The sequence below is a fragment of the Lepus europaeus genome, chromosome 14, assembly GCF_033115175.1.
Source record: "Lepus europaeus isolate LE1 chromosome 14, mLepTim1.pri, whole genome shotgun sequence".
Taxonomy (NCBI): Eukaryota; Metazoa; Chordata; class Mammalia; order Lagomorpha; family Leporidae; genus Lepus; species Lepus europaeus.
In genome coordinates, this window is record NC_084840.1 from 18,581,196 (window position 1) to 18,601,296 (window position 20,101).

The 20,101-nt window shown below is 60.2% G+C and overlaps 2 protein-coding genes across 11 annotated transcripts in view; one reads left to right on the forward strand and one right to left on the reverse strand.

The window, feature by feature from the left end:
• Positions 1-11,671, forward strand: part of PPFIA4 (PTPRF interacting protein alpha 4) — a 33,540-nt gene extending 21,869 nt beyond the window's left edge. For 5 of the 10 annotated variants that reach the window (XM_062211260.1, XM_062211259.1, XM_062211261.1 and 2 more), the window contains 6 exons: positions 71-246; positions 3,879-3,976; positions 4,407-4,582; positions 7,465-7,533; positions 10,508-10,682; positions 11,153-11,671. In XM_062211260.1, the coding sequence (XP_062067244.1) occupies positions 71-246; positions 3,879-3,976; positions 4,407-4,582; positions 7,465-7,533; positions 10,508-10,682; positions 11,153-11,202 (744 nt within the window). In that variant the 3' untranslated portion in view covers positions 11,203-11,671. Of the gene's footprint in view, positions 1-70; positions 247-3,878; positions 3,977-4,406; positions 4,583-7,464; positions 7,534-10,507; positions 10,683-10,835; positions 10,895-11,152 lie in introns of those variants that run through there. The other 5 variants (XM_062211263.1, XM_062211266.1, XM_062211268.1 and 2 more) reach the window with 2 other exon arrangements.
• A 6,136-nt stretch (positions 11,672-17,807) lies between these two features.
• On the reverse strand, positions 17,808-19,585 carry MYOG (myogenin). Its single transcript, XM_062211365.1, has 3 exons — positions 19,115-19,585; positions 18,427-18,508; positions 17,808-17,929 (listed from the first exon to the last, which is right to left on the reverse strand). The coding sequence occupies exons 1-3, from the start codon at positions 19,583-19,585 to the stop codon at positions 17,808-17,810; spliced, it is 675 nt and encodes a 224-aa protein (XP_062067349.1).
• Positions 19,586-20,101: the final 516 nt, after the last annotated feature.

A 20,101-nucleotide genomic window follows, 5' to 3' on the forward strand; every position in this document is an offset into this window, starting at 1 on the left:
TTTTTCCTCCTAACCAGAGAAGCCAGCTGAGCCTCTTCCTCCCCCAGAGCTCCCCTGCTTGTTCCCCCAGACCCTGGCCTATGGGGACATGAACCACGAGTGGATTGGCAACGAGTGGCTGCCCAGCCTGGGGCTCCCGCAGTACCGCAGCTACTTCATGGAGTGCCTGGTGGATGCCCGCATGCTGGACCACCTCACCAAGAAAGACCTGCGGGTTCACCTGAAGATGGTGGACAGCTTCCACCGGTGAGCCGGGCTGGCGGCGGGCCCTGCCCTGCGGGCGGCTTCTCCAGGCCCAGGGTGCCTCCCCAGAAAGAAGCTCCTGGCTCCTGGCTTCAGATCTGACCGTTGCAGCCATCGGAGAGTGAACCAGAGAATGGAAGACCTCTCTCTCTCTCTCTCTCTCTCTCTCTCTCCCTCTGACTCTCTATAACTCTGCCTTTCAAATAAATTTTTAAAAAATCTTAAAAAAAAAAAAGAGTTAGGGAAAGGTAGAGAGAGATCTTCCATTCACCTGTTTAACTCCCAGATGGCCACAACAGCTGAGGCTGGGCCAGGCTGAAGCCAGGAGCTTCATCCACGTCTCCCACATGGGTGCAGGGGCCCAAGGACTTGGGCCATCCTCCACTGCTTTCCCAAGCATGGCAGCAGGGAGCTGGACGCAAAATGGAGCAGCTGGGACTCGAACCGGCGCCCATATGGAATGCTGGTTTTGCAGGCAGTGGCTTTACCAGCTGTGCCATAGTGCCGGCTCCAGCACGCGCTGCTCTGAGTGGCAGCAGGTCCCCCTGTGGGCAGTCGCCCTTCTGAGCTCTGGATGTTGGAGGTTTTGGTCCTTTTGTCTCGGCCTTAAGACAGAAAGGCATTCCTTTTCAGCTGCCGCTGCTTCGCGAGGCTCCCCAAAGTTGACTCCCTGTCTGGTTTGCTCTGCTGACTTCTGCGAGTCTTCCCGGAGAAGACTCAAGCCGCCTCTGAGTCTGCTTCGGGGTCTCGCGGTTTCCACGTTGAGCGGCCAGGTCTTCCTGTGGCTCCGCCCTCAGCTTGGGACCCGCGGAACTCTCCCACTCTCCTCCTGGCTCAGGAGCATAGTGCCAAAGACCCCAGACGGGCAGCCCGTGGACAGATGCTCTAAAAATGATGAGTTTCACTGCTGTCTTTTAATAGAAGGAGATTTTTGTATGAAATCTTGCTTTTCCAGCTTCTGTTGAGAAACTGAAAAAAATGTCCACACCATCTAGCATGGGGGGCTGGGGTGGCGCCGCCCCTCCCCCGCCAAGCGGGCCTTGGAGGTGGAGTGAGGTGGGCGCTGGTGGTGCTGGCCATTGAACGTTTTGAGGGTCCGGTGCACAGGCTGCCTTTTGAGCCAGGGTTCCCTGCGGGCCTGTGGGTGTCCCTGAGCATGTCCTCCAGGTCACAAGGAAGGGGCTTGGGTCGCCTCCCGTGACAAGGGGCTGACAGCAAGTGCAGGGGGACCAAGGTGGCCTGTGAGGAGGGCCTGTGTGCCCCCACCCCCACTGCCCCCCGCCTCTCAAGTGGGGCTGAGGGAGCCTCTTTTGTCTCTGCTGGAGGCTGCCAGGCCCAGCTGCACCTGTCCCTTGCTCAGTGATTGACGGCGCCGGAGGAGCAGGCCCGGGCTGATGGAGGATTTGCCCGCCCAGCCCCACCTGGGAGTGTGGAAATCCTCCCCGTGACTCCTGCGTGCGGACCCTAGAACAGAGCCCCGGCCTGCACACGCGGCCCAGAGGCAGCTTGGAGTCACCAGGCCATCAGAGCGGCTGAGGTGTCTCCACGGCTTGTCCCCCGCCTGCCAGGGATGCACCTGCTTTTGCCCCACCGCACCCTTCATAAGCACGTTCTTGTGTCTTTGAACCATCTTTCAAATCGTGGGTTTTGTGATGAGCAAGGGATGCTTTAAAATTCCTGTCTTACAAAGACAGAGACCAAGTCCTCAGCCAGACAGTTGTTGGAAGAGGCCAGCCCCTTGTCTCGGAGCTGTCTGCCTTGGAGCATGGCGTTCCGTGGAGCTGGGGGAGCAGGCACACGCAGAGATCAGAAGTGCCACCCTACCAGTGGCGCCAGTGCTGGGCGCCCGTGGCGGTCCAGGGCCGGGCAGTGTCATCGTCACCGGTAGTCCTTGATGTGACTGTAAAGGCATTAACGTGGGTGCTGTGTGCCGCAGCTGCAGAAGTCCCAGGAGCTGGGGACTGGAGACACTGCAGTCGTGCCCCCTACTCTGGGCCCAGGCTGAGGCCAGGGGCTTGGGCAATGAATGGGTGGTTTGAGCCAAAAGGGGCCCCTAGAAGTGGCGTCCTAGCTGGGAGGGAGAGCCTGTGCCGGGCCCAGGGTGGAGAAGAGCAATGTGCACGATGAGTTAGTCTCACAGAGCAGCGGCCTCAGGATGGTCAGGAGCAGTCGGGTCGGAAGGGAGCTTCCAGTCCGTCCCCATAGATGGAAAAACCCAGAGAAGCCGAAGCAAGGGTGGTGTGTGCTGCCGTAGACATGGCGAGTCTCCTGTCCCTGGAGGTGGCAGGCACCGGCTCGGTGATGCTCTCAAGGAGGCCGGAAGGGGACAGCTTGCACTGATGGCCCAGGGAATCTGTAGACCTCCAGCTGGCTTAGTTCTTATTGAGTGCTTACTGTGCATCTGGCACCGGGTAAGGGCTCTCGTCATTCCTGAATGACGTCATTCAGTTCATTAAGTGCCTTTAGTGCCTTCTGTGCTGGGGTTTAGGACCAGAAATTTCCCTGCCCTGGGGTTGCTCACACGGCAGCTGGGAGAGACTTCAAGAGCAGTCAGGACAAGATTATGTCAAGAGATAGAAAGTGCTGGCCAGCGCTGCGGCTCAATAGGCTAATCCTCTGCCTGCGGCACCAGCACACTGGGTTCTAGTCCCGGTCGGGGCGCCGGATTCTGTCCCGGTTGCCCCTCTTCCAGTCTAGCTCTCTTCTGTGGCCTGGGAGTGCAGTGGAGGATGGCCTAAGTCCTTGGGCCCTGCACCCGCATGGGAGACCAGGAGAAGCAGATCAGCGTGATGTGCCAGCCGAGTGCGCTGGCCGCGGCGGCCATTGGAGGGTGAACCAATGGCAAAAGGAAGACCTTTCTCTTTGTCTCTCTCTCTTTCACTGTTCATTCTGCCTGTCAAAAAAAAAAAAAAAAAAAAAAAGAGATAGAAAGTGCTAGGGGAAAAGTTAAGCCAGCGTAGGGGGCATTGGGAATGTGGTCTGGGGGTCGTGATGGTGACGGAGCCGATTTTAGTCTGACAAACGAGGTGCCTGGAGAGTTGTACTGAGAAGGTGGCATTTGACCAGGGAACTGGGGAGGCGTGTTGTGCGCAGAGGGAGAAGCCAGTGCAAAGGCCCTGAGGCACGCAGACCTAGTGCACCTACTGTGTTTGAGGAACAGCAGGGGTCTTGATGTGGCTGCAGCAGAGACAGTGAGAGGGAGGGTAGTCGGCCGGGAGTTCAGACAGGTGAGGACGCAGGCCATGGAGTTTGGACAGGACGCAGGCCATGGAGTTCGGACAGGTGAGGACGCAGGCCATGTGGCGTCCTGTAGGCCAACTTAAGGACCCTGAGTGAAATGGGATACAATGGCGCATGTCCTGTGTATACTTTGGGGGTGGGAGGGCTCTGTGTCATTCCAGGGCCTAGAGAGGGAGGGACTTGTTGTTTTCACTCTCTCATCACAGGCCCAGCCCCTGGCTGGGAGGGCAGGGGTAGCAGAGAGAGAAGCAGCCTTGAGGAAGCCGCAGGAGTGGGAGAAGCGTGAGGCCTGGGGGGCAGTGGGTCTGGACTTGCTGGGGCGGGTGCGGGTGCGGGGTGCGGGGTGTGGGGCAGCTGATGGCTCCAGCTCAGCGGCGCTGTGTGCCTGCCCGCAGGACCAGTCTGCAGTATGGCATCATGTGTCTGAAGCGGCTCAATTACGACCGCAAGGAGCTGGAGAAGAGGCGGGAGGAGAGCCAGCACGAGGTCAAGGGTGAGTGCGCCAGGCGGTACGGGCGCGGTCTGCCTCGCCGGCCCCTGCTCCAGAGCCTCAGGGATGCTGCCTCTCTGAGGGAAGATACAGCCCCAGCCCCGGGGTGCTCCCAGTCTGATGGGGGGGGACTTGGACCGTGTGCACTCCTCTATACCCGCCCCCCCCCCCACGGGACAAGTGCAAGGGGCCCCTTAGGACAGCGCTACAGAGTGTACTCCAGGAGCCTGGTGAGCTGGGGGGTTGGGGTTGCCGCCTGGGCCAGGGCGGCGGCTCCTGTCGGGGCCCTGGGGAGTGAGCTGGGAGCCTGTAGGCCTGCAGGCTGTCAGGGGTGGAGTAAGAGGAGGGAGAGGATGTGCAAAGGTAGGGGAGGAGCTGCTCTGTTTCTGTCCCTGGGGGCCACACCTGTCTCTTTGTGTCCCTTTTTGTCCAGATGTGCTAGTGTGGACCAATGACCAGGTGGTTCACTGGGTCCAGTCCATCGGACTTCGGGACTACGCCGGGAACCTGCACGAGAGCGGTGTGCACGGCGCGCTGCTGGCCCTGGACGAGAACTTCGACCACAACACGCTGGCCCTGGTCCTCCAGATCCCCACGCAGAACACCCAGGTGGGCGCCTTGTCTCTCTCTCTCTGTCTCTCTGTCTCTGGCTTAGGGATTTGTGCGTGACCTATCTGGGACTTGTCCCAAGGGGCCAGCAGTGTCCTCAGACCTCGGAGTTCCCAGCTCCTGGGGAACACGTGTCCTGCACCTGCTGCACGCGCAGCACCCTCCCTGTGCCCACGCCCGCTGCTGTGCGCCCCCCACCAACCCCAGTGCGTAGCCACACTCCTGGGCCTTCCCCTTCCTCCACCTGCCCCTCTAACCTGGCCTAGCAGGCAGTCGGGTTTCCTCTGTCTGCCTCCCCCAGATCTTCTCCTGGCCGTAGACTTGAGGAAGCTAAAGATACCTAGGGGCACAGCGCAGAGCCTCTGCACGCCGGGGCTTTGTCTCCAGTCAACAGCTCGGGAGATTAGCCCAGTCCTTAAGTGACATTTCGTAATCACTGGGGAGCTGTCCTTTAAGAAGGGGCTAGAGTCTCTAGAACCTGATTACGTGTGTGGCCTCGCTGGCCTCCTGTGGGCAGTGGATTCTAGAAGGTTCCCGGTTGTGTGAATGCTTCCGGAAGCTCTCCCATGGAAGGAGGTGAGTGAGGTTTTGGCCTCACCAGTTCTCACCTCTTCTGGGAATCCCATCAACTCTGACTGTACTGCTGCCGGGCCCCAGCCTTCAGCTCTGCCAACAGAGTGGTCCTGATGCTCTCAGACTTTCCCCATATAGATGCACCCCTGCGCAGAGGCGCCCTCGTGGATGCAGCTGCCTGTGTCTGCAGCTGTCGGTCACTTGGGAAATGCAGCCGCTGGAGCTATTCCGGGAGCAGACACGTTCTGGCTTGAGCGAGGGTAGGGCTGTGTGACTCCTGATTCTGGGTGGTGTTGGCCTCTTGAGGGTGATGGCTGCACACAGAGCCCTCTCTGCAGCGCCTCGTGCAGCTGGTCACCGCGGGAGTGCAGACCCCTCCATTCTCCAAGGCGGCCGTGGCACAGCCGGCCCTTGGGCAGTGTGAGGCCCGCGGAGCCACTGGGTCCGGTCCTGCCAAACAACCCAGGTGGGACTTGAGAGTCTATAAATCTGCAGCAGGCTCACTTCTCAGTGGATCATTTTGTGTGGCCTGCGAATGATCCAAATGGCCTGTGGCAGAAAAAACGTTCCCCACCTGTGCTCCAAGAGCTTGGATCCCCCCCAGATACAGCTCCCCTACACGTGTCTGCCTGGTACTGCCTGCGCCTCTTTCCTGCACACACACACACACACACACACACCCCTTGTGAGAGTTTCTGGGGTTCCCACCTGCCATCTTGTACCTGTCATCTTCTCCTTTCCTACCCAGAGGAGTGGTGCCATTGGCTACTGGAAAAAATTATTTGAAGATTTATTTTATTTATTTGAAAGGCAGAGTTAGAGAGAGAGAGAGAGAGGGAGAGAAAGAGAGAGATCTTCCATCCACTGTTTCGCTGCCCAAATGGCTGCAACAGCCAGGACCAGGCCAGGCCAAAGCCAGGAGCCAGGAGCTTCATCCAGGTCTCCCACATAGGTGCAGGGGCCCAAGCAGTTGGGCCATCTTCTGCTGCTTTCCCAGGCGCATTAGCAAGGAGCTAGATCAGAAGTGGAGCAGCCGGGTCTTGAACCAATGCCCTATGGCATGCCGGCGTGGCAGGTGGTGGCTTACCCTGCTGTACCACAGCGCCAGCTCCGGCTCCTGGAACATTTGCTGTGCTTCTCCTTTCAGATCATTTACTGTGATGTTACACTCCCACTGCTGACAATGAGGGGCCTTACCCACCCGGAAAGGGCTCTCCTCTTTTTTTCGTTTCCCGCCGGAAGGCGCATGGTTTCTGTGGCTGGCGGCCTGCTGGGAGCAGTAGCCGGCGCTGCTCTGCTGCCTCCCCGCCTTCCTTATCTTCCTGACCCCTTCTGTAGCTTCGCAGCTGCCTGGCTCACGATGCAATGCTACATTAAAAGTGCTTAAAAATGTTGGGTGGCAGTTCCGGTTGCTTGCACTTCTCACAACTTCTAATGAGTTGATCTCCGGGAGGCCCCAGTATCCACGACTGAGTCATCTTCCTGGCGTGGCTTTCTGATGCGGGACCTTGTCAAGTGCACTGGTTGAATCCAGCGCGCACGCAGAGTTCGTGCTGTTCATAGTCCACACGCTGCTCCACCCCGCCAGGCAGGTGGGCAGGCGTGCGTTCCCTGTGGTAGACAGAGTGTGTGTTTTTCTTGCTTTTTTTTTTTTTTTTAAGATTTATTTATTTACTTGAAAGGCAGAGTTACAGAGAGGCAGAATGAGAGAGAGAGAGCGAAAGAGAAGATAGAGAGGTCTTCCATTCGCTGGTTCACTCCCCAGATGGCCACAATGGCCGGAGCTGGGCTGATCCGAAGCCAGGAACTAGGAGCTTCTTCCGGGTCTCCCACGCGGGTGCAGAGGCCCAAAGACTTGGGCCATCTTCTACTGCTTTCCCAGGCCACAGCAGAGCTGGATCGGAAGTGGAGCAGCTGGGAATAGAACCAGTGCCCATATGGGATCTGGCACTGCAGGTGGTGGCAGCTTTACCCGCTACGCCACAGTGCTGGCTCTGAGTGTGTGTTTTTCCAGGACGTGAGTCCTGCCCTGTGATCCTGCTCTTAAAAACTCTGCATGTTTTAACCTGCACCCCTGAAAGGACTCCTGATGCTTAGTTTCCGTCGGAGAGGACGCTGAGGTTTGCTGGAACGAGCAGCCTCAGGAAGGTGTGGGAGGGACGCTCGTGCGTTCAGTGCGCTGACTCTCCTCCCACCCCCCACCCCCCATCTCTGTCCTTGAACCGGAAGCAACAGGTGAAACGTGACATAACGGTTACTCACTACCCTCCCCCCGCCCTGCCTTTCCCTCTCTTGCCTGTGTTCTGCAGGCACGCCAGGTGATGGAGAGAGAATTCAACAACCTGTTGGCTTTGGGCACAGACCGGAAGCTGGACGATGTGAGTACCTGACTGTGGATCAGGGGCCTTAGGGATTGGTGGTTGCTGTTTTGCTGATTGAAGTTCATGCCTTCGCTGGCTGATGATGGGTGGACGGGCTGAGGGCAGGAGAGCCAGAGGGTACCTGGATGATGGCAGGTGTTGGGGGGAAGGCTGGCCTTCACAGGAACTGCCTAGGGCTGCAGTGAGTGGAGGAGAGATCTCTGTGGAGTCCTGCTTTGTACAAGAGCTGAAAGCACTTACGTGATGTTCTCGTAGCATCTTCCAACTGTGTGCCTGGTCCCAGAGCGCACAGGTGAGGGTCTTCCCCACGTACACATCTTTGGGATCATACGTTTTTCCTCCTCTCCTGGTCCCGTCTCTAGTGCTGTGAGCCTAGCCCTGCTGCTGCAGGCTCAGTGAGACTGCAGCCCCGCTGGGTGGGTGTGGGTGCCGGGGACGTCAGGTGACAGAGGCTCCGTGTGCTCTGCCAGCCAGACGCGTGGCCCGGGCTTTGCTCCTGCTGGCTTTCTCTTGAGCCCCGATCGTGGATCTGTCTGTCCCCTGTGGTCCCTGAGGGAAGAGTCTCTTGGACTTGCTGTTCAGGCCCTCCCCTGCAGTGTGGGGAAGACTGCCAGCCTCACCGCTCACCTGGGCTCACCTGGCTCCTGAGGACACAGTGCCCCCCCCCCCCCCCGCCCTGCCTCCTCACCCTCCCTACGCACTTTCCTGTCAGCAGCCCACCTGCCCTCGCCTGTCAGGTCTGCCTTAGCTGATTGGGCTCCAGGCAGCTTAAAAAAGTCCAGACTCTGTTTATTTTTAGCTTCAGTCAGATTGTTGTCTCTTAGTTGGGTTTAACTGGCTAAACCCCACCTTGATAGAATGATTGCTGTGCTTAGACGGGCACACTCAGGAGCCCCCGGAAGTTGGGGGAGGTTAGATTTTCTCTGCAGAAAGCTCAGGGAGAGGTATCTTGAAGTTGGGGGGAGGTGTGTATATGTACATGTGTGCACACATACGCACATACATAAACCTATATACACATATACATATACATGCACATATAACATCTCTGTATAAATATATTGATTAAAATGCTTGTGGAAAATGTGTGCTCCGAAAAAACTATGGATTTAAAATTTTTTGCACCAAAAAACTCTTTTTAATCATATTTTTCCTTGAAGTTTTTTGGAAAGATTTATTTGAAAGGCACAGGAACAGAGAAAGAGGGAGAGACAGAGAGAAAGAGAGCGATCTTCTGTCTGCTGGTTCACTTCCCAAATGCCTGCAAGAGCCAGGGCTGGACCAGGCCAAGGCCAGGAGCTGGGAACTGCATCCGGGTCTCCCACGGGGGTGGCAGGGCCTCGGGTACTCGGGCCACCATTCACTTCCCCCCGGGCGCGTTAGCACGGAGCTCATTTGGAAGAATGGGACAGCCGGGACTGGAAGTAGCATTCCAGTATGAGATGTGGGTGTCCCAGTGCCTGCCTCCCTCACACCAACGTTCTGAAGTTCCCTGTATCTCCCAGTCAAGGAGAGACACTTCCAGGCCCTCCTCCCCTCTGCCCCACTCCCAGAGATCCTGCTCCCCCAGCGCCCCTGTGCTGGGGACCCTCCTGCTTCCTCCTCACGCACCTTGCGTCTTAGCTTGCTTGGCTGCTGTCGGGAAAATGACTCCTTTTCCTATATATTAGTGCGCTGCGTCCTAACTGAGGAACTATTTAGTCCTTCAGTCCTATCAGAAACATCCTGACTGCTTCCTCTGGGGCAGGCCTTGGGCACGCTGGTACCTGAAGGTTCCCACTATGCTAACGGCCATCCTGAGAGGCCGCGGCTGTCCTTGGCTTGGAGATGAGAGACTTGAAGTGCAAACAGGCAGTGTCCCTGTTGTCACGGAGCCGTGGTGGGGCCACGGAGGACTGGTTCTCGCAGGAAGCTTGCAGCAGAAGCTGGGTGCTGGGAATAATGTGAGAGCTGGGGGAGCCGGCCCAGGGAGCCAGGGGGCTGCCTTGCCCCCGCCCGCCTGCAGCAGTCAGCTGCCGGGCACGCTGTCTCCTGCTGCTCTTCCTCCGGCCAGTTCTGCCTCCTGGGTCTGGAAGGCTGCCTCCAGTTCTCCCTGCTGGAGGAGATGCGGACTCCAGGAAAAGGAGGAGGAGGGAGCGGAAGGAGCCTCTTAGGGGGAGGGGAGGAAGAGAGGAGCCAACGCTGGAAGTGGGGGAGGGCTGGGGGAGGGCTCTGGAAGGTGGCAATGAGCTGAAGAGCAGGACTTCACGAGGCCAGCGGGGCGTGCATCATTGATCTGGTCTCAAGTGCTATGGGGCTCCAGGGCGCGCCCTGGTCGGAACACCGAGATCAGCTTTCTGCCCCGAAGGAAGGGAGACTGTGGGGGAGAGCGTGCGCGGGAGAGCGTTTGGCGCCCACGCGGGGCACCGCCAACACATTTGAGAGGGTTGCAGTTACAGGGTGGAGCCGAGAGCAGGTGGGTTGGTGTCCCTGCCCGCGATGTTGTGAGAACACAGGCGTGGAGGGAGACCCGCCCTGGCCACAAAGCAGGGCCGTGTGCACTTTGCAGGGTGAGGGAGGGGAGGCCCACGCAGAGGGGCTGCCTCTGGTAGAGGTGGCTCCTGGGGAGACTTGGCTGAGGGCACAGATGGTGGGGGCTGCTGCCGGGTCCTCTCTGGTCATCTGCCCAACCCGTGGCAGTCCCAGGGCGCCGGCATCTGATGCCACTGGGATAGGTCCCTGAGCAGTAGGCCCCAGAGGGAAGATGGGAGAGACAGAGGAGACTGCAGGTGGGGGACTCTGACACGAGGGGCCGCACCCGCAGCCGCAGTGGCCGGGGCCTCTGGGTGTCAGCCTGGCCCGTGCACGACCCCACCCCTCCTTAACAAAGGGCTCAGAGCGAGGGGAGGGCGGGGGGGGGGGGGGCGCAAAACGCGCCACCCCTGCCTCAGGGAGGGAGAGTGGCGCTCCCAACGTGTGTTCCGCGGTGCAGGGCGAGGACAAGGTGTTCCGCCGCGCGCCCTCCTGGCGGAAGCGCTTCCGGCCGCGGGACCACCACGGCGGCGTGCTCAGCGCCTCGGCCGAGACCCTCCCGGCGGGCTTCCGCGTGTCCACGCTCGGGACCTTGCAGCCCCCGCCGGCGCCGCCCAAGAAGATCATGCCCGAAGGTGAGTAGCAGGCCGGCTTGGGCCGCGCGCAGGGCCGGCAGGTGCAGAGGGCGAGGCCAGAGGCTGGCGGCCCCACGCTCCCGGCTGACGCTGCGCTCCCGGTGTGCGCACTAACCCGCCGCTCTGTTCTCCCGCCGACGCGACTCCTGCCAGCCGGGACGGCGGGGGCGCAGAGACTGGACACCTCCACGGTGCGGACCTACTCCTGCTGACCCCCCAGCCTCCCGCCCCGGGTCTGACGGGGGTGTGCCCGTGGCTCGGGGTAAGTGGGCCAGGCCCCGCAACGCGCCCGCCTCCGGCCGCGGCCCGCTCGCCCCGCCCGCACTGCCTGGCTTGTCCCTTTCCGCTTCCTGCTTGGTCTGGTCTGGTTGTGCGCTTGAAAGGTCTCTGCAGAGCCCCTGCCTGCCCCCCAGGGCCTGCCCCCCACTCAGCGCAGTGGCTCTCTCTCTCTCTCCCTCTCTCTCTCACAGCTCACTCCCACTATCTCTATGGACACATGCTCTCTGCCTTCCGGGACTAGCGGCCTGGGTGTCATGGACTGGGCCGGCCCTCGCCTCTCCTGCTCCTGCCCCGTCCTCCACAGCTCCGCCTGGTCCATGGCATGCCATTGCCCCGGATCTCAGAACATACCAGTCCACCCCCTTGGCGTCCTGTCACCCCGAGTGCCACCCAAGTCCTTTGTAAGTCTCCAGGGGATGAGGCTGGGGTCTCCTTCGGTGTAGAGGCCCTGGGAGTCCCTGCGTGGGACCCTGGAGCACCGGAGGAAGGGCAGCCCCAGGTGGATGTGACTCCTCCCCCTCTTTTGGACCCAGCCTGGGCTGCAGTGGACCCTGGGCCAGGGAAGGGAGAGGCCTTCTGGGAAAAGGCGCCCAAGCTCTGATCTGCTTGGGCCTTTTGGCCTTGTGGTTCCTGGCCCCTTGGATGGAGATGGGGAAGCTCAGAGCCCGCTGCCTGGTGGGTGGTATAGGCAGGCCAGCTGGAGGGAGAGCAGTGGCCCAAGAGGTCATGGCAGTGAGCCCTGTTGCAGCTGTAGGTGGGGCTCCTAGGGGCTGGGGGCTGGGTGGGCGTGGAACTTGGCTTTGGGGCAGGACAGGTCTGACCTTGTGCTTGCTGGCTCTGTTCCCAGCGTCCCTCCCCCTCCTCACTTTTTTAGTAATCCCAGCCCTTCCGAGCTAACCTGATGTGTGGGTACAGTGTGTGGGAAAAAGACAATCAGACTGCCTTTCTTCAGCCAGTCACATCCCAGGTCCTGGAGATCCAAAGGTGGTGAGGGCAGCCGCTCCCCGGCTTGTCCCCAAATTGGGCTCTTGGTATGTCTGGAAGCCACTGAGCTTGCCCAGTCCCCATCAGCTCCGTTGCTTTCCCTGTAGCCTGGTGGGAGCCCAGGAGCGAGAGGGGTTCGGGCAGCAGGAATTCAGTTCCCAGTCAGTCCCCCTGTCTCACCCGCTCCTCGTCCTTCCCAGCATCCAAGTTCAGGGTCGGTTGGTGGGGCCCAGAGTGAGAGGGGAGCAAGGAGAAGCGCCTGGACCAACGTGGTCTCCCCCACCCCACGGGGCCGGAGCAGCTGGTGTGCAGCGCTGCCACCTTGTGCTCCCAGGGGAGACAGAGCACCCTGTGCGGGAGGAACCACGGAGCCTGGGGCCGTGCCAGGGCACTGTGGCCTCTTCCACCTGTCCATGGAGGAGAGGTGGACCACGGAGGGGCCTTGCTCCTCGGCTTGGGTAAGGCAGCCACCTGCCCTTGCCCTTCTCCTGTGTCCTGCCCCGGCTGCCCCAGGCTACTGGGAAGGAGTCGCTGAGAGTAAGTGGAATGGGGACAGATGACCCCCGTCCCCAGGCAGTGGGTGCTAAGGTGATGGTGAAGCCCCAGGTCCCTGAGACCGGCAGAGGGAAGTGCTAGATGGCCATCTGCCCCCAGGAGAGAGATGAGCCCAGCCTGTGCTCTCTGCAACAGAGCCCTGTCTCCGGCCATCACGTAAGTCAGCAGCAGGGGCAGCCCGGTCCGTTCGGGGCCCCTTGGGAGGCACTGCAGGGAAGTTGGTGCCTGTGCGGGTGGCGGGCTGCCACCTTGTGCGTCCCTTGTCATAGTCAAGCTGGTTGTTCCCCTGGAGAGTCGCCAGTGTCCCGAGCCTTCCCCATGGCCTCCCGTGTCTCATCAGGTCCCTTCCCAGTACTGTATTAGCTCCGTGCGTCAGGAGTGGGGTGCGGGGGAGAGCGGGGATGTGTATGTACCAATAAACAAAACCTGATTTTAAGACAACGTACAGATGGCCTCTGGTCTTTCTTCCCCGACCCTCGACACACCCGTCTGCTTTTCCAACCTGAAGGGCTGCTGTTCTCTGGGAAGGAAATACCAGAATTTGAACAACCGAGTTGGGAACCTGGCGTGGAGACCGAGATGGAGTGAGCAGCCCGGCTGCTGGGCCTCGTCACTTTCTGCCTTTGCCTCTGCTTGTGTCTTCCACGCACACCCCTGGTCACATCACCCCATCACCTCGAGGGAGGGGCCAGCCCATGGGTGACCCGGCTGCCTTGTGCCCACCTGCTCTCCCCGATGTCCAGTCTGCCTAACTCAGAAACCTTGTACCCACCAGCCCCGTGGCTGGGAGACAGCACGCTGCTGCTTTTGCCCTGCAGTCCGAGCCTTTGTGGCATCCCCTGGGAGGCCTTGCCTACCAGCTGCCAGTAGAGTTAGGCGGAAACTGACTTCCTGAGCCCACGATGCTCTGTGTGTGCTGCACGCGCTGCCCTGTAGTTGTCGCTCGTCTGTCGCACTCGACGCTGCCAGGACGCCCCTTAGCTCAGTCTGCTGAGCTCTGTGCCCAGACAGACGCATGGATGAATCAGTGACCACGCTCGTCTCGGAGGGTTATCTGAGACCACATGAAGAGGCCAGACACTGAGCCTCTTCTGGCCTAGCACCTAGCCCTGGGGTCCCCTCCCTCCCTCCCCACCGTCAAAGGTAGAATTGAAACCTTGGTGACCACCCGGCTGTGGGAACGAGGTCTGGAGGGCCCCAGGGAAACCACTTCCTCACGCTGCCGTCCGCTGGCACTGGGAATGGGGCTTGCAGAGGGGGCAGCTCCTGTGCAGATGTGAGTCTGGCTTTGGACGTGCCGAACTTGAGATGAGACCCGCACATGGTACTTCTGTGGGCATTCTTAGGAGAGTCCGGTTTCCTTACGAGAACCCTTTCTTTCGTCCCCTCTGGGAGTGATCCAAGTGCGTGAGACGCCTGTGCCTGAGGGAGGACGGAAGTGAGGCACAGCCAGAATTGCCAAAGGGTAGTGGTTTGGATCCCGCCCAGGCCGGGCGTTGCTCTCTGAGCCAAAACCCCAGATCCTCTTGGAGTCTCCTGGGCTCCTCTGCTCTGGCTTGGAGCCTAGAAACCAGGGATGTAGGGAGGTCCCAGGGACGCCACAGGCTGGGGTTGGGGTTCTGTCTGGGAGACACCCTGGGTTGAGGGGTTCCTCTCCTTTCTCGTCCTCTCCCATTGACCCAACTACCTGCTACTGCAGCCCTTTGAAAGGTTTTCCAGTCGGCCACATCCGTTACTTGGAGACGTGAGACACCTGGGGCTGTTTATCTGTGAGCACTAAGCCCCCGAGCGATCTAAACAGTCTAAAGTTCCCGTTCATACCGGCAATTGGTGTGTCAGTTACAAATAATTCTTTTCATTCTAGCGGATTCCCTATAGTCCGTTATTAGGCACTGTTTGATTAACCCAGTTTATTGTAGGTGCTTCCTCTGAAGAATGATTTCGGCTCATTTCCCTAAAGAACCTCACTCATTACTCATTAATTGGAGCTTCATGTGTAATTGTACTGCGAAGGTGAAGAACTTGCTCATTTAAGAAGTCCCACTGCTTGGGCGCCGATCATTTTTTCTGTTAAAATAATGAGCGAGGCTGGGCGCCTGCTTGGCAAAGCTCATGCCTATGCCCTTCCCAGCTGTTTTTCTCTCCCTTTAAGACTTGCCGGGCTGTGAGAAAGTAAGCAGACAGCAGCTGACATGGCGGGGGTCTCTCGACCTCAGCCGCCCCTGCTGGGGCTGCTCACGCCTTCCAGAGTGTGGCCATGAACCTCAGCTTCCAGCGAGACCTAGGAGCAGCCCCAGCGCCCGTCACCTCCTTGGCCGACCTGGCCCCCAGGAAGAAGGAGGGCAAGGGATGGGCAGGACTGCAGCCTCACTGGGAACTGGGGAGGTGCCCAGCAGAGGCCCGAGCCCCAGGGGAGGATGTGTCGCTGGGTGTTTTGGGTGGGTGATCAGCGCCAGCCTGGGTGCTGCCCTCATCCCCAGGGGCAGCTCCGCTCAGGGAGATGGCCTCGGGCTTCCTCTCCAGCCGCCCATGAGGGAAAGACTGCAAACTCACGAAAGAGCAGAATCCCAGTGGGCCCAGCCCGACTGCTCACTTGTGGCGAGCAGGCCTTGGGGAGGCCCTTCCACACCCCTGCCCAGGTTCTACCGGGAGCTTCCCCGGAGCTGTGCTCTCCTTTTCTTCCTTAGGCAGAGTTTCTGGACAAACGCCAGGGACCAAGTGTTCAGGAGCAGGATCCGGAGGGCAGCTGTGGGGGCGCCGGCTCGGCATGGCCGCCAGAGCCTGGCTCCCGGGAAAGTTGTCCAGGGTCCTCATGCACTGAACAGGGAGGGGCTGTGTGGGGCTCGCGCTGCGCCCCGGACTTCAGTAATGGCTCTGAGACTTAACGATTCGCAAGTTACTCAGCGGAAGCAGTTGGAATTCATAAAGTTTTAGTAGGTGTTCTTGGTCCGCTCCAGGTGTGGCCCCTGGTAACTGCCTAGTTAAGCCCAGTAATCTCTGTCCCCAGTCTTCCCACCTACCCGTCCCCTTAGCCAGCCAGCAGGGAGCAGCCCAGGCCGAGGACCTCAGCGTCCCTTCCTTTGTTGGTTCTGCTCACCCCCTCCCTCTCCGCCAGTACAGTCCCCATCACACTCTGCGCCCTGGGTGGGGACCAGAACCCCCTTCTGCCTGCAGGGCTGCAGAGCGGATGTGTTCTCTCTCCTGCAAGGAAGGGACACTGGCTGATTTTATCGCCTCCTCTTTCCTTGCACTGGGGCTGTGTCCCGGGGGAGAGGAGCCCCATCCTCCTCAGCTTACACCCCCTGGCGGTAGGCAGCACAGGGCACGGGAGCGCGCAGCCAGGGCAGCTGCAGGGAGGTGGGCAGCTGAGAGCTCTGCAGGCTCCCTCTGGAGTTGTCTTCACCCAGCCTGGGCACCAGCGCCCCCCCGGCTGTTGTCATGGCTGAAGTAACACCTTGACAGAAGGGACTCCAGTTTGGAGAACCTGAGACTCCATTCTGGGAAGGTGCCCCCCCCCCCCCCCGAGACTCTGGTCTGAAACTGTGAGCTAAAATAGTTGGACAATAGCAGTCCACTACATCACACTTGGCAGAGCATAGAGACCCCCAACATGATCGCTCAAGCTTGGAAATGGATAGGCTGCACCTGGGTTAATGATAAAAATGTAATTTGTCTGTGTCCTACACATGATTAAAACCAATACCTGGGTTAATGTCAAGATTATAATTAAAATTGGTTTTTAAATTTTTTTTTTATTTTTGACAGGCAGAGTGGACAGTGAGAGAGAGAGACAGAGAGAAAGGTCTTCCTTTTTGCCGTTGGTTCACCCTCCAATGGCCGCCGCGGTAGGCGCGCTGTGGCCGGCGCACCGCGCTGTTCCGATGGCAGGAGCCAGGTGCTTCTCCTGGTCTCCCATGGGGTGCAGGGCCCAAGCACTTGGGCCATCCTCCACTGCACTCCCGGGCCACAGCAGAGAGCTGGCCTGGAAGAGGGGCAACTGGGACAGAATCCAGCGCCCCGACTGGGACTAGAAGGTGTGCCGGCACCGCTAGGCAGAGGATTAGCCTGTTGAGCCACGGTGCTGGCCCATTAAAATTGTTAAGATTGTAACTGGTATTGTCAAGATTATAATTGATACTAGTTTCGCATAGGTTTTAGGTCAGCTTGACCCCGGTAACCATGTATTCCCCCTTGTTCCTAGCAACCATGTATTCCTGTCCCAATTTTGCGATTTTTGCCTTTATAAACCCTGTTGCTTTGGGCTTCAGGGCCAAGAGTTCTTTAGGGCATGAACCCACTCTCCGTTGCTGGCAATGAAGGACCATCAAATTTTATCACTGTGTGGTGCTCCTTTGTCTACACTCGCTCAGGTACAACATGCAAAAGGGCAGGAGTCCCGGGTGTCCAGTGGCCGCCAGCAAGACAGTGAGGCGGTGCCTCTGGGCCCCCACCCACGGCCATCTGTGGAAGCCCCTCCAGCGTCTGCAGGGTGGGGTGGGAAGGGGCGGGGCCCTCCTCTCCTCCCTGCTCGCTTCCCGAGACATCGTCATGGACGCCTTTCTAGCAACCAGTCTTTATTTCATTTTTTAAAAAAGGAAATCCAAAATAAGTTAGCAAAAAGAAAAAGAAAAGAAAAATACAAAACAACGGCAAAACCACACACTGCTTAGTTCACAAACAAAATCACCCCAAGAGCCGCGTGCCCGACCCCGCCTGTGCCCGGCAGCTTCATGTCAGCCCAGGAGACCTTGGTCGGATGGCAGCTTTACAACAACACACGCAACACAACAGAAAACATAAAACCACTGGAGTGTTCCCCGTCTTCACTGCCAGAGCTCGGCCCCGGGGACGTGGGGGCAGAGGGTTGAACCTCCCCTGCTGCTCCTGCAGCTCTGGGCGGGCCCAGCCCAGCCACTGGCGGCAGGAAGAGACCGGAACAGGAGGCAGCGGGGCTGGTCGGGGTGGGTGGGGTGGGGTGGAATTAGAGGCTGTGTGTTGATAAAAAGGAGGCTCCTGAGTTTGCCCCTGAGCTGGGGGCATACACAAGGGGGCGCTCTGGTCCCCTGCTTTGTCTCCCTGGAAAGGGGACATCCTGGGCCCCAAGGACTCAGCTAGAGGAGGACCTCCCTTCCCTTGCTGGGCGGTGCGTGAGCCTTACGGGGATGTGGAGGGGTGGCCTGCCGGTGGCAAGCCCAGGACTGGCTCCCTGGCATCAGGACAGCCTGGCTCAGGCGGCCCCTGCTGCAGAAGCGCTGGCGTCTGCGGCCAGCTGGGGGCTGGCGCGGACACCCGGCCCGGCAGAGCGTCTCAGTTGGGCATGGTCTCATCGGGGAAGGCCACAGACACGTCCTCCACGGCGATGCTGTCCACGATGGAGGTGAGGGAGTGCAGGTTGTGGGCGTCTGTAGGGTCGGCTGCAAGCATATGGTCTGCAAAGGGGTGGGGAGATGTTACCTGGGCAAGGAGGGGGTCTCCAGGGCAGAAGGCAGGTGAGCCCCACGTCCTGGCCCTTGCCTTTCCCGAAGCCGTGTGTGTGTGTGTGTGTGTGTGTGTGTTGGGTGGGGGAGGGTCCAGGATCCGGAAGCAGCTACTCCTTAGTGGAGCCAGCGTGGTGTCTCCTTGGGGACTGGAGCTGCCCTTTGCTGGGCCAGTGTTGCAGCACTGACTCAGCACTTCCCAGGGACCCCTGGGGCTGGGACGTTCTCTGCTGAGGTCAGCGCCAGGCCCCAGCTAGGGAGCTGCAGGAGGCCACTCTTTGGATCAGTGAAGCTGCAGGGACCGCAGGCCCTCCCAGCCCACCATCTGGATCCCCGGAGAAGCCACAGGAAGGCAACAGGAACAAGGAATCAGGTAAGAGGGGAGAACCTGGCCCAGGAGGGGACTCGGGGACCGAGCCACGTTTACTGCCAGGTCAGATCTCACTTACCTCCTGGGTTGGGACCGAACTCCAGCGCATTGCCCCACTCCGGACTGCAGGAGGCGCTGTGGGAGCTGCATTCGCTGGGCACCTGCTAGACAGGGCGAGGGCCCAAGGTCAGGGCACAGTCACCCGCGGATGTGTGTCTGTGCTAGTCACAGTGGGCGGAAGCGTCTGTGGTGGGGACAGAGGGTGGACCCCAGGCTGGCCCACCTCCGGTGCAGGCCGCCCCTGCCTGGTATTCCTAACAGCCAGTGCCCCTCCCACCCACAGGGGCCTGGCTGCTGCCATCCGGGGAGGTGATGTGGCCCTCCCAGGATACCAGCTGGCAGGACGCTCTGGTAGGGTGACTGAGGCAGAGTGTCCGGCCCCACCAGGGTCACCCCTGCCACACGCCTGCTGCCCCTCGGGACGGGGTGGGGTGCGGGCCCTACCCATCCTCTCTGCTGTGCTTGGCTCGGCCCTTTAGGCTCTGGTGCCAGCCTTCGGATCGGACCTTGCTGATCCCCGAGCTGACTGCGCTTGCTCCGGGGGACCCTCGCCACGCTGCCCCCACCCCACCCGCATCTCTCGTTCATTTCCTGGGGGCACAGGAAGTCGGCTGGACAGCCCAGCTCTGAGGAAGGCCCCGGAGATGCCGCCTGGCACCTGCCCCCTCCCCCTCTCCCCCGGCGGGGTCCCTGGGCTGCCGGCTTACCCCTGGCTGGGGCCCGGCGCCGCCCCGGTAGCGCAGGTCTCGCTCCTCCTGGTTGAGTGAGCTAAGCAGCGCCTGCAGGCGCTCGATGTACTGGATGGCGCTGCGCAGGATCTCCACCTTGGGCAGCCGCTGGTTGGGGTTGAGCAGGGTGCTCCTCTTCAGGGCCTCGAAGGCCTCGTTCACTTTCTTGAGCCTGCGCTTCTCCCTGAGCGTGGCCGCCCGCCTCCGGTCCACGGACACTGACTTCCTCTTACACACCTTGCACGCCCACGGCAGGCACTGGCCCGGGCAGTGCTCGGGGGTCCCCAGCCCCTTGTCTTCCAGGGGCCCCCGGGCCTCCGGGCTCAGGCTGAGCTCAGTCCGCTCGTAGCCCGGCGGCTCGAAGCCCTGGAGGTGGACGGGCAGGTAGTTCTCCCCGTCGTAGAAGCGGGGCTCCTGGTAGAAGTAGGGAGACGTCTCATAGAGCTCCATGGGGTCGGAAGAGACCGGTTCCTGCCACCAGCCCCCAAGCTCCTGCAGCCCCTCACGCCAACTGCTGGGTGCCATTTAAACCCTCCCCGCTGGCATGGAACCAGAGATAAATATAGCCAACGCCGCGGAAACCTGAGCCCCTCTAAGCTGTTGCTGCGCATCAAGACGTTTTCAGGAGCTTAGATGTGCGTCCCCTTCCCTCTCCCCCACGGCCCCCGCCCGCCCGGGCCGCCTGCCCCTGGCCGGCCGGCTCCTGTGCACGGGTCGGGAGGCCGTCGGGTGTAATTTGATTAGTTTTCATTTCTCGGCAGCCCCTGTGGGGCAGGCACATCCCCCTCTCATCTGCTCCTTTCAATTATTCCTGGCTGGGCGGCCCGCCTGCGCCTCCTTGCTGGTCACAGAGAAGCCCTTGGGTGCCAGGGGAGGAGGGGGTGGGGAAGAGTAGTTCACCCACCTCTCCGTGTGCTGACGGCCCCTGGGCCCCCGTGTGGGTAGTAGGAACTCCTGGAGAGACCA

What these genes read in the sequence shown, in the direction of transcription:
- MYOG (XM_062211365.1), bottom strand. Translation starts at nt 19,585, where the DNA reads ATGGAGCTCTATGAGACGTCTCCCTACTTCTACCAGGAGCCCCGCTTC. An exon ending in GCGCCGGGCCCCAGCCAGGG is followed by an intron (nt 18,509 to 19,114) that starts GTAAGCCGGCAG and finishes CCTGTCTAGCAG; the next exon opens with GTGCCCAGCGAATGCAGCTC. An exon ending in GTTCGGTCCCAACCCAGGAG is followed by an intron (nt 17,930 to 18,426) that starts GTAAGTGAGATC and finishes ACCCCTTTGCAG; the next exon opens with ACCATATGCTTGCAGCCGAC.